Source organism: Lactuca sativa, chromosome 1 (genome assembly GCF_002870075.4).
Source record: "Lactuca sativa cultivar Salinas chromosome 1, Lsat_Salinas_v11, whole genome shotgun sequence".
Taxonomy (NCBI): domain Eukaryota; kingdom Viridiplantae; phylum Streptophyta; class Magnoliopsida; order Asterales; family Asteraceae; genus Lactuca; species Lactuca sativa.
The window spans coordinates 139,911,939-139,924,627 of NC_056623.2; the positions used below are offsets into that span (position 1 = coordinate 139,911,939).

The following is a 12,689-nucleotide window of genomic DNA, read 5'->3' on the forward strand; positions in this document are numbered from 1 at the left end:
ATTTCATGAATTTAGTCAAAAATCAGATACGACCAATGAGGCAATGATTATAAAAGAAGTAATCAACATGGTATATTTTGTTCTCGTTACCAATATCTATGATAAGAAACGTACGTAAAACATATATATTCTTTTTTGCAACAATAGAACATATACAAGGGTTAATCAAAAAGTGACTAAAATGCAAAGAGTGATATAACCAAACCTCTTAACCTGAAAAGAGCGATAATAAAGCAATTTTTTTTAAAAAAAAATAAGTAGTTTATATCATTTCACAAATATTGTTTTTACAATACAAAAATAACAAATAATGGTTTTTCTAAGCATCAGGATATATTTCCGTTTTTCTAAGGTTTTTCTAAGGTTTCCTTATTATTAATGAACAAAATACAAGTACAATCCTAATAGGAATAAAAAAAAATAACTTCAAAAACATTCCCATCATGTGTAAAAAAACTTATATTTGCTATTATTATGCAAAGAAAAAGAAAAACAAGTCAATATTCATATTAACGAGACAAAACTTTGAAATATTGTCCCACTCAAAAAAAAAGAGATTGGGCCTTGTGACACCATAATCCTACATCTAATTGTATAACACCCTAAGTCTTAAAAAAAAAAGCTACAAATAATCCAAAATTATATTAAAAAACAAATACTTCTAATTAAATTAAATTTAAAAAAAAAATAAATAAATAAATAAACATCAAACAAACAAATTAGGCCTAGAAGCCTTGTAAGTGGTCTTGAGCTTCCTAGTTGGAGGTCTAACTTTCTTGAACACCAAAGGGAACTTAATTTTGGAATTATGGAATTGCTTAGTGGAGTCCCTTTTGCAAAGCTTAGCTGGAATGGTGGCGGTTTTGATGACCTGGATGCAGTGGTGGCGGACACGGTGGCGGGAAGCCATCTCAGTGTACATTTGTTCAATCGATCCGTTTAAGGTTGTATCACGGTATTCCTTAAACATGTTATGATAACCCGTTCTTGATTGATACCTTAGCCAAATCCCATAGTTTTTTATCGTTGTTGGGTTTTTCTCAAATATCTATAAATTCAAACCATAAATGTCAGAAATCAGAAATAGTAATGATTTTGTTCAAAAAATATCCACGTGCATTGATTTTGTTCATAATACGATATTACTACTTGTTTTTTTTTCTAACATATTTTGAAAAATCTACCAACTATAGTAATGTACAACTTTAGCGTTGAAAATTTGCTAACATTAAGTATAAAAAATCATCACATTCCTATTTATAAAATCAAACAAAAATATCATCACAATAACATTGTTTATCAATATCTGACACTTATTCATATGTATGAGATTTATGTATCATAAGTACCCATTGTTTCCATTTAAATGTACATGATATGGTGACTTTAAAAATACTTAATTCTTGGTGAAAATTGGTATATCATTGTTTTTGTTAATAACAATAAAAGTTTTATTAGTAACAATGTTATTGTTATTAACAAAAACAATGATATACCAATTTTCACCAAGAATTAAGTATTTTTAAAGTCACCGTATCATGTACATTTAAATGGAAACAATGGGTACTTATGATACATAAATCTCATACATATGAATAAGTGTCAGATATTGATAAACACATATGATTTTATTAACAAAAAGTTAAAGGCTTTTTACCTCATTGATAGCTAACATCTGACCATTGCTCTTCTTCACTTTCTTAAGCTTCCTAAGAAAGTACCTGTTTACAAACACAAAAAACAAATCAACACATTATGAAGATACAATAGCGAATACAAATGCATCAAAAACTGCATACGTTTTCGTTCACGAAAGAAAAAAGCGATTGTAATGTACCAGAATTTACTCTTAGCACGAGGCCCAAAGCTTCATACGATAGATCTTCGGATGCTCATCAGCCTCCGAAGGTAGGGCTCTTCCTACAACCTGCAACTGATGAAACTGCAATAGAAACAGCAAAATACACGTTCAATTATCGCCATTTTGTAAAATCATGATCCAAACAAACGAAGATAATTACAGAAAACCTAATTTAATGCTTAGATACTCGATATGAGAAAATGAAAAACGATGAAACACACCTTGTAACTCATTTTGATATGCTGCTGTGTCGATCAATTTCACGGAATTGTGTGTTGCGCAGAGAAATGCTGTATTGCTAGAGAAAGAACCCTAGTTGTTTGGCCCGGGTCTATATGGACCGGTGTTGGGTTGGCTTGAGTCCATCTTTTAGTAAACATGTGATCTAAATTTACGGAAGCACGTTTTTCAAGCTTATGGAATAATTTTTTTTAATTTATAAAAGGGTTGCTAGCTCCTATTTATGAAATAATAATAATAAGATAAGATAATTGTATTTATTCGATTCACAACCGGTTGATTGTTTTTGGCTTAGATCATGAAAACTTCTATGGGGGTGTGAAATTTTCGTTGATATTGCCCAACTATATTGTGGATGCTATAATGAGTTATGAATAAGTCAACATCATACACATTGAAAAGTGCAAAAATCTTATTGCACATAAAGATAGTGTTGTCGGTGAAATGTAAAAGAAGAAATAGATAAAAAGAGGATTGATGTTGTGGAAAGATAGATATCTAATCCCAATATATAATGTTCTCGAATTCTCTAAGAGTTTTACTATTATTATATATATATAATTAAATCCCAAAGGGCTTATTAACAGTGAAGTTTTAGATATATAAGAAATTTGCCACCAAAGTTTTTGAATTTCATTGTTAGCCACAGTATTTTTAAGGATTTGCAATTTAGTCCAAAAGCGGCAGTGCATACCTTTTTCTAGTTTTAAAAAAAAGTACATATATTCAAATTAGACCGAGAATTATTGATAGCAAAAAACAGTATATTCTTTATATTTTCCGAAAACATAGAAATGAAATTAGTTAGGTAGATCTCAATTCTAGTTTTTTGTTAAGGCAATGTTTGGCGTACTAGCTGTTAGCTGTTAATTTAAAAATTAGTTAATAGCTGAAAAGCTAGCTAATAAAAATTAATTTTTTTGTAAAACTAGCTGAAATATATAAAATTATATAAAATGACATATAAGATTATGCGTTTCTATAACTAATTGGGAGGTGTATTTAGAAATTTTTTTAAAAACTTTTAAAAAACTAGTCTAAGTAGTTTTTCAAAAAGCTAGCTTATAAGCTACTTTTTGGTTTACTAAACACGACAACATCAAAAAACTCGAAAAATAAGCTAGCTATGGCACACCAAGTGATAAAAAGATATAAGAAACAAATAAATGAAGTCAAGACCTAATAGGAAAAAAACATAAAACCCTTTTTTTCTCTATTGACTCGTTCTTTCTGTATTAAATAAAAAAACAACCACTCATATACTGCATCTTATCCTCATTAAGTTAAAAAAACACCACCCTAGAATCAAAATCGACTAGATATGAGCAATTATGTAAATAAAATCTAAAAGGTAATTACATAAATATTTCAAGAATAAATAAAACCTATACCGAAATAAGACCTACATATCCAGCCGATAACATTAATACGCATGAAATAATGTATGCACCCGCAACAATAACAGGCTCCTTTATCCCGCATGATTCAAGATGGTAATGCAAAGGAACTATTTTGAATAACCGCCTTCCAATTCCTTGTAATCGTTTAGTGAATTTGAAGTATGATACCTACCAATTACCAAACATGTGTCACATTTATACGTTCATGTAATGATTTGTCAATCGAATTAGAATTTGTTAAATCAATTGTAATTGTTTTACATAGTCCATTGACTTATATCATATCGTGGAATGTTGTATCAAAAACGATTATGATAGGAAGTGATTGATATTTGATAATGAATTAATGATACCTGAAGTATAACGGAAAGTGCTTCCAAGATGATGATTCCAGAAGATATAAGTAAGGGAAAGAACATTCCAGTGCAAGCAGCCATTGCAGCGAGGGCCCCACCTAATGCTAAAGTTCCAGTATCCCCCATAAACACTGAAGCTTTGTATCTGTTATGGAAAAGGAAACCAACACAAGCTCCTGCCATTGATGCTCCAAAAACTGCAAGATCTGTTTTTATATAACAATAAAAAAAGTAAATCTCAATTTCAATGTTTTCCGAAACTCTTTTCGACTTCTTTTTAAATGGCTTGATTTTTTCCATTAGGGTTGTGTTCGGCGTGCCATAGTTAGCTTATTTTTCGAGCTTTTTTAAGTTGTCATGTTTGGCTAGCCAAAAAGTAGCTTATAAGCGAGCTTTTTAAAAAACTACTTAGACTAGCTTTTTTTAAGTTTTCCAAATATACCCTTTAATTAATTATAGAAACACATTCTTTTAAATGTCCTTTTATATCATTTTATATCTTTCGGTTGGCTTATCAGCTAGTTTTACCAAATGTCATTTTTTGTCAGCCAGTAGATAAGCTATCAGATAACTTTTCAGCGAGCATGACAAACATAGCCTAAGGCTATGTTTCGCAGACTAGCTAAAAACCTCTAGTTGGTAGCTTATAAGCTAGCTGACAAAAAATGACATTTGGTAAAAACTAGTTGATAAGTTAACTGAAAGATATAAAATGATACAAAAGGACATTTAAAAGAATGTGTTTTTATAATTAATTAAGGGGAATATTTGAAATTTTTTTAAAAAGCTAGTCTACGTAGCTTTTTAAAATGCTAGCTTATAAGCTACTTTTTGGCTTGTCAAACATAACGATTTAAAAAAAGCTCAAAAAATAAACTAGCTTATCAGCTACCAGTGGAGCAAACATAGCCTAAGTGTTGTGGATAAATGAAGTTCAAAAAGATATTTGAGAAAATGTCGGAAAATGTAGAAATTATTAACCCAAGAGCTAAAAACCGTAAATGTCTTTTTTAGAAAGCCAAAGCATGCATTTAATTTATAACGTTTTAAGTTATATTGTTTAAATGATGATGGAAAATGCTACTACTTATGATCTGAAATTTATAGCATATGATTTTAATTTTAATCATAAATTAAGTATATTGATATGTAAATATATTTATAAAATAATTTTTTAAATGTACTAAACTGATTTAATAAATAAATACAAAGAATGTAATAACATTTTGGGTTAATCTCATTAAAAACCTTATATTTTGTGTTTTTTCCGGATTAAACCTCATCTTGACCTTGTATTTTTTCATTTTTTCCAAAAGAACCCTCAACTTTGTCTTTTTTCTGAAAAAAAAAACCCTAAACCTTCTAACTGTTTCCGAATAAATCCTCAACTTTTTTAGTTTTTCTCAAAAAAACCCTCACATGTTACTGCTTTTTTGGGAAAAAATTACTAAAAGGGCAAGTTCGCAAAAAATGGAAAAATGCAAGGTCTTTTTCAGGAAACAAAAAAGTTTGAGGTTTAATCCAGAAAAAAAAAAACACAATATAAAGTCTTTTATGAGATTAATTAGCATTTAGCCCTAACATTTTTAAGCAATTTTAGTAATGCAATGTAGTTAAAAATAATAAAAAAGCAGGGCCCACTGATGAGGTGCACAAGAAAAATATTTCTTTTAAACCATCAAAGAGAAAAGTATAATTGTTTTTAACTCTCAACTCACTGAAGAAAACAGTTAAGTGGCTAAATCGATAAAATGGTGAAACTTGAAAGTATTAAGTGCTTTTTAGTGTTTGGTTTAAAAGAAAACTTTGTGAAAGAGAGGGGGAGAAAGTAGAAACCTGAACAAATTGGAAGGACTGCAATTGACATTCCTATAAATGAAAGGGCAGCAGTTCCTCCAGCTAATCCATCAAGACCATCAGTCAACTCCACTGCATTTGCCATTGACACAAAACAAAATGAAGTCAACACTAAATAAGAACCACCCATGCACACCAGCCCTAGCGGCAGAGGTAGCGGCACCACCATTTTACTGCACAAAAAGGGTAATTCGGTCATTTATCATTATTTACATTCCACTCACAAATCTATATTTACACTAAGCAAGGTAATAAAACTATTGACTCTATCATTTCTTTCCATTACATCATTGTACTTTAAAGGGTTGTTACTTGTTAGGGTTAATCTCATGAAAGATCTTATATTTTGTGTTTTTCCAGATTAAACCTCAACTTATTTTTTTCATTTTTTCCAATCTGGCCCTTTCAGTCATTTTTCTCCAAAAAAAGTTGTAAAATGTGAGAGTTTTTTCAGGAAAAACTAAAAAAGTTGAGGGTTTATTTGGAAACATTTAAAAGGTTAAGTGTTTTTTTTTGGAAAAAATGAAAAAACATAAGGTCTTTTTCATGAAAAGAATAAAGATGAGGTTTAATCCGGAAAAAAACACAAAGTATAAGGTCTTTTATGAGAATAACCCTACTTTAAAAATCTACCTGATTATAGCATTAAATTTTCAATTTTATACTCTGGAAGATCTACCAAATTCTATAAGTGAAAATTGTTTTGTATTTGGATGACATTGATATAATTTTGTAAAGTTTTCAATGTACAATTTTGAAGAAGGAAGAAATTAAAGTAGACCTTTGATTTTATACAATAGATTTATGAAGATTCACCAGACTAGTTATCATTTATAATGTCATAAACGTATAATACGTATTATTAAAGAAACAAAAGGAAAAAAATATATATATAATGAGGGCATTAAGGAAAATCTGTAAATGGTTGGATATAATAGGTAAACATCTCAAAATTTATATCTACCTACTAATGAACAATTTCTACAGGATATTCTGGAAAAGATATGAATATGATAGTTTTATGATAAATTTAAATTCTAGAATGGGAAAAAAACATGGAGGAATATAGGATTTGAGTGAAAGATTGATATATTTAGGAAAGATATTAGAGTTACCATCAAAATAGTTACAAGAAAGTATACATGCTGTAAGGTGATGATATGTTCCTTGAACATAACCAAAAATAGAACCATGTTCCAACTGCCACCTGTCCAATAAAAAAAAAAAAAACATCATGTATGTAACAACTCATTAACATGACATGACATGACAAAACAGGTTATACTGTGTTTGGTGTGAATTTGGAATTTGGACAGACACTGATGTCGATTGGACAAAATTTTGTATTTTTTTTTTAAAGAAGATGGAACAGTGACTCCTCGATCTCAATCTCTCGTCTATGCAAAAGACGAAAATACCCTCTTATGAATAAATAATACCGCATTTGGCATGCATTGGACTCGGACTCTGACTCATGTCAATTTGTCAATGGCACAAAAATTGCATTTTTTGTCACACCCCAAAAGATGGAACGGGGATCCCGCTCAATCTCTCATCTGTGCCAAAAGACGAAAATGCCCTCCTCATCCTCGTCATCAAAAATAACCCTAGAAAGCTTGTAAACGGGACACATATTGATGCCAATGGGACAAAATTGTAATTTTTTGTCCCACATAACAAGATGGAACAGGGACTCCCTCTCGATATCTTGTCTGTGCAAAAAGACAAAAATGCCCTCCTATGAACAAATAATTTTGCATTTGGCACACATTGGACAGGGACTCTGACCGACTCTGATTGATGTCAAATTGTCAATGGCAATAATAAATTGCATTTTTTGTCACACCCCAAAAGACGAAAATGCCCTCCTCATCCTCGTCATCAAAAGTAGCCTGGAAAGCTTGTAAATGGGACACATACAGATGCCAACCGGACAAAATTGTAATTTTTTGTCCCACATAACAAGATGGAACATGGACTCCCTCTCGATATCCCGTTTGTGCAAAAAGACAAAAATGCCCTCCTATGAACAAATAATACTGCATTTGGCAAACACTAGACCGGTCAGTGGGACCGATGTCAAAGCGACAAAATTATAATCTTTTGTCCTATATAACAAAGATAGAACAGGGATCCAGCTCAATATCTCATATGTGCAAAAAGACAAAAATGCCCTCCACACCATCACAATTCAAAGATTGAAAATTAGTAAAATCTTTTACCTCCAACAAGATCCTTATCCAAGGAGACAACCCATCTTTCCTCCTTTTCACCAAACTCAAGAAATCATCCGCTAATCCAATTGTAGCAAAAGCTACAGTTGCTATAGATACTCCGGAAACTTCTATAGAACTAAAACCAACTAAAACTTCAGCAACAATTACACCAATAGGAATGAGAAACAATCCACCCATTGTAGCAGTTCCTTTTTTAGAAGAATGCCTAGCTGGCCATTTGTTGATAATTTGTTGCATCTTTGAAAGTCTAAATAAAGGCACACAAATATATCCAGCACATGACACTAAAAAAGTAGAGGCTATAAAAGGGCATATTAAGTGAAAAGGTGGCAAAGGGAGTTTCACTATACGCCACGCGTGCGAATCCAAAAGTAAGAGAAGTATTGTTAAGAAAGTGATAAGGCCAATGTTGATGAAAATTCCATATTTAATCCTGAAATGAAATTTTGAGTTGGTTTACAAGGTGTTATAACAAGGGATAATGATGTAAAAACCCTTAAGTTTGTAAGTTTTTATGTCCATTAATGCCTCAGGTTTGCAACTTTTTTTTCAATTTTACCCTTTGGTTTATTAAAGCCCTTGCATTTGGCAGAAATGTTCGGTTTTACCCTTTTTTTGGTTCATAAAAGCCCTTAAGTTTGGTGGAAATTTTCAGTTTTACCACATAAATTTGCAAAAAGGGTAAAATTGGAAAGAAAAAAAAAAGTTGCAAATTTGAGGTATTAATGGATGTAAAATGCGACTTTGGGTAAAAAAGACAAAAACTTGCAAACGTAAGGGTTTTTATGGCATTTGCCCTTATAACAAGGGTTAAATGCAAGAAATAGCAATGTATAGCATTGTAGCTTCTTTTTTTCTAGGGTTAATCTCATAAAAGACATTATATTTTGTGTTTTTTTCCGGATTAAACCTTGTATTTACTTTTTGTCTGAGAAAGACCTTGTGTTTTTTTATTTTTTCCGATCTGGCCCTTTTAGTCATTTTTTTTTTCCAAAAGAATTGTAAAATGTGAGGTTTTTTTTCGAGAAAAAGTAAAAAAGTTGAACGTTTATTTGGAGGCAGTTAGAAGGTTGAAGGGTATTTTCGGAAAAAAAATGAAAAAACACAAGCTCTTTTTCAGGCAAAAAAACAAATTTGAGGTTTAATCCGAAAAAAAAAACACAAGATATAAGGTCTTTATTGAGATTAACCCTTTTCTCTATTACATGATTGTACTTTCAGTAATTTACTTGTTAAGATATACTATTTTAAGAAAATTACCTAATTATAGCTTTGTAGTTTCATTGTTTCAATATGTTTTTTATTAATACATTATACTTTGAAAAATCTAGCCAATTAGAATAGAAAAAGTGCTTTGTATTTGAATTCCATTGCTATAATCAGGTAGATTTTTCAAATAGGACAAAATGGAAGTATAGGGTACTATAATAAACAAATATATAAAAGTACATTCCTATTTCTTGCATTTAACACTTGACAAAATGACTATGAAGAATCTTATTCTTACCTGTTTCTCCTACGAGATCTACCCATTCTTGCTAGTTTTTGAGCAGATATTGTTAAAGCATCATCAGGTTGACGAAATTTCTCACTTGATGTTGGAATATCAACATCATTAATTGGATTCAATATAACATCTCCATCACTTTCTTCACCTTCACTTGATGAAAAGGAGTATCCAATAGATCCATCACTATCACCTCTATCATCTAGTGAAAAACTAGACATATCCTATGAAATTGAAGAACATTAGTAAACTGAAATCATAATAGATATGCATACCATGAATCTAGTTCTAAGAAAGATTATCACAATTGTACTTAAACCTTGAACAAATCCTTACAGAAGTGGTTTTTTATACGAATTGTAGGGTTCAATCATCAATGCGTATTTATGCATCAAAGTTTCACCTTTTTTTTCAGAATTGTGTGCAAGAAAGTGGTTTTATACTTTTATATACGAAATAGAGAAGTTGAAAAAATAGATCTAATCTTTAGTTAAGATGATATTATTCTATACGCTAGATCACTAAGCAAGATCAAATTAGGAAAAACGAAAAAGGAATTCCAAACTCCATAGCTCAATGGTCAAATACATGTAAATGGCACCCACAACTGCACTATTACAACCAGTGAAGTTTTGCATCTCTATCGTTTCAGTGGTGAAGTAGAGTTAGACTTTCTTAAATCGACCAAATTAGGTTTTCATCGTAGGCAAGTTATTTCATCTCAGTTATTGGACCAATTCTCTTAAAAATTCCTAAGAGTTGACCTTGGATTAAATGTTAAAGAAGCAACAGGCGGAAGATACCCAATCCATAGTAGCAACAACAAGGAGTCTGTGCCTCGTAGAAGAATACGCATATTTCTGAAATTTCAATGTCGATAGCTGGAAAAAAATTAACAAAAAACATCAAAAAAAACTATATATTAATACATACAGAAGTAAAAAAACTTCTTATTACAGTTAAAAATCGTGTGGTTACTTTACCTTGCCCTTGAAGTAGAAACGGGAAGAAAAATGAGGACTTAAAGGAAAGCTATTGGTGACTGCTTGAGGCGATCGAATTAGGGGGTTTAGAAGCCCTGATCGAGGGAAATTAAGGGATGAACACCAAGAATGAGATGGCATGATTAGAGAAGCCATTGAGGGATCATATTATGTGTTGTTACTTGTTAGTTATTGCACACCATACGCAGAGAATGGGGGAAGGAGACAGACAGCTTGCTTTGGAATTATCGATGGCCCCTCTCGGAGTATCGGTTTCTAATCTGGGAAGATTTTTGTAAAGGGTACTTCGTGGATTACTTAAACTTGCACCTTCAAAAATGGATATTCTTTGGAAAATTCTAGTTAAAAGGGACTCTAATGAAATATTTATCTATAAAGTATGTCTAGTAGTAGTACTCTTTTAAACATGTTTGTTTTTTTAAAGAGAATAATAGTCTTTTAGCTTTATTTTTTTGAAATGGTCCTTGTCAAACCTTTTTTATTTTTTTTTTTACTTTTTTGAAATAGTCCTTATCAAACCTTTTTCTTTAGATGGTCTTTACGGGGATAATGACTTGAAAGGGTAACGAACTTTCGACTTTGTTCATATTTAGTCACTAAATTTTTTTTCGTTATATATTTGTCATTGAACTATTAAAACTGATCACATTTTACCCTTATGACCGGCTGTTACCGGTCATAAGGGTAAAATGTGAACAGTTTCAATAGTTTAGTGGCAAATAGATAACGAAAAAAAGTTTAGTGACTAAATGTGAACAAAATCGAAAGTTCGTTTCCCTCTAAAAAGTTCAATGACTAAATGTGAACAAACTTTCTATTGTATTATGTTTTAGCAAATTATTTATTTTTGTTTAATTGTAGGAACATTTGTTGATGAAGAAATCTATGAAATAAAAAAACAAAATGTAATATCCGGATTTCCAGGTATCATAATTTAAGTATTTTTCTTTTGAATTAAGAAGAGAGACTCGATGAGTTGACGCCTCAACTCGTCGTGTAAGGTCGCGACTGATGACTCGGATTAATGAATGGACTCGACGAGTCGGTGAGGCGACTCGACGAGTCCGCACTGTTGGCAGAAACCTTAAATCTTTGGGCCCGAGCCATATTTAAAGGCACTTATGGCCTTCAATTGCGACTACCTTTCCCATAAGTGAGAACCCTAGCGAGCTTGAGTGTGTAGAATGAGAGGAAGAGTTATCTTGAGCTTTTTGGTGTGATTTTGCAAGAAAGGAGAAGAGTTCCAGCAAGAGGGACCAAGGAAAGTTATTGTTCTGAGTTATTCAAGCAAGGAGCTTCATTTTGAGGTACAAAAATTAACCCTTTTTCCTTCCCTATTGTGTAGATTCCATTTTTGGGGTTAGGGCTTGAATCACTTCATCTTTAGGGTTTTAAATGCCTCAAACCCCTCTTGCAAGTTTGTGTTATTGATCTGGACCCTTCTAGGTCCTGAGAGCCGAGAATATAAAGCTTTAGTAGAGTAAACCTTAGGGTTTGAAGTTAGGAAGCATTTATGGGATTTTTTATGGTATATATAGTTACTTTCATCTTACATATAGATATGAAGTATTTTATATAAATTACGTGTTATGTGTGCATATTATTTGAATACTTGTTGTCTATGCTGGATGAACGATTTTATACATGTTTTAAAAGATTTAAACGGTATATTTATTTTATATCTACAAATATGTTGCGGATGAAACATAGGTAGATGAAATAGTTGGTGTGTGATGAAATAAAATGATGAGAGATAGGTGATGATAGAAAGGTGATGATAATTAGGTAAATAGATGATGATGAATAGGTGATGTAGGATGAAAGGAGATATCATAACCTTAACCGGCAATGTGGCGATGTAGTCATCTACCAGAGTATAGATGGCGACCACGGACTATTCTAGACAACCCAGTGGAAACACCAACAGGCCCATAACCTGTTGGTGATGAATTACGAGTTCAGGCGATGTTGTAACTACGTATTCATGCGATGATACTCTAACCCCTTACTATGAATTACGAGTTCAGACGATGTTGTAACTACGTATTCATGGGATGTCACAAATTCCGCATGCCAAACCAATGGTCATAATTCACATCAGTGAGAATGGTTCATTTTTTTGTAAAACCAAAATCAGATTGGAAATTTTGATTTTTTATTTTGGAAAATGTCAAACCATTGGTTTTTTATTTCGGTTTCGGTTTTTTGTTTTTTTTTAAATATATTT

General features: G+C 31.6%; 1 protein-coding gene and 1 pseudogene across 2 annotated transcripts; both read right to left on the reverse strand.

Moving 5' to 3' along the window:
* Positions 1-488: 488 nt before the first annotated feature.
* LOC111921800 (60S ribosomal protein L18a-3-like) lies at positions 489-2,273 on the reverse strand (annotated as a pseudogene).
* Positions 2,274-3,401: 1,128 nt separating this feature from the next.
* LOC111921799 (phospho-N-acetylmuramoyl-pentapeptide-transferase homolog) lies at positions 3,402-10,786 on the reverse strand. 2 transcript variants are annotated; one of them, XM_023917380.3, is made up of 8 exons: positions 10,442-10,786; positions 10,262-10,339; positions 9,459-9,682; positions 7,937-8,384; positions 6,857-6,921; positions 5,694-5,887; positions 3,855-4,063; positions 3,402-3,669 (listed from the first exon to the last, which is right to left on the reverse strand). In XM_023917380.3, the coding sequence occupies exons 1-8, from the start codon at positions 10,595-10,597 to the stop codon at positions 3,487-3,489; spliced, it is 1,557 nt and encodes a 518-aa protein (XP_023773148.1). In that variant the 5' UTR covers positions 10,598-10,786; the 3' UTR covers positions 3,402-3,486. The 2 variants fall into 2 exon arrangements, with proteins under 2 accessions (XP_023773148.1, XP_023773149.1); XM_023917381.3 differs by having other exon boundaries at positions 9,459-9,671; positions 10,442-10,583.
* Positions 10,787-12,689: the final 1,903 nt, after the last annotated feature.

Coding starts and splice junctions, on each gene's coding strand:
- LOC111921799 (XM_023917380.3), bottom strand. CDS start 10,597: ATGGCTTCTCTAATCATGCCATCTCATTCTTGGTGTTCATCCCTTAAT. Junction 6,922..7,936: donor GGATAAGGATCTTGTTGGAG/GTAAAAGATTTT, acceptor TTTATTGGACAG/GTGGCAGTTGGAACATGGTT. Junction 4,064..5,693: donor AGTCCTTCCAATTTGTTCAG/GTTTCTACTTTC, acceptor ATATAAAAACAG/ATCTTGCAGTTTTTGGAGCA.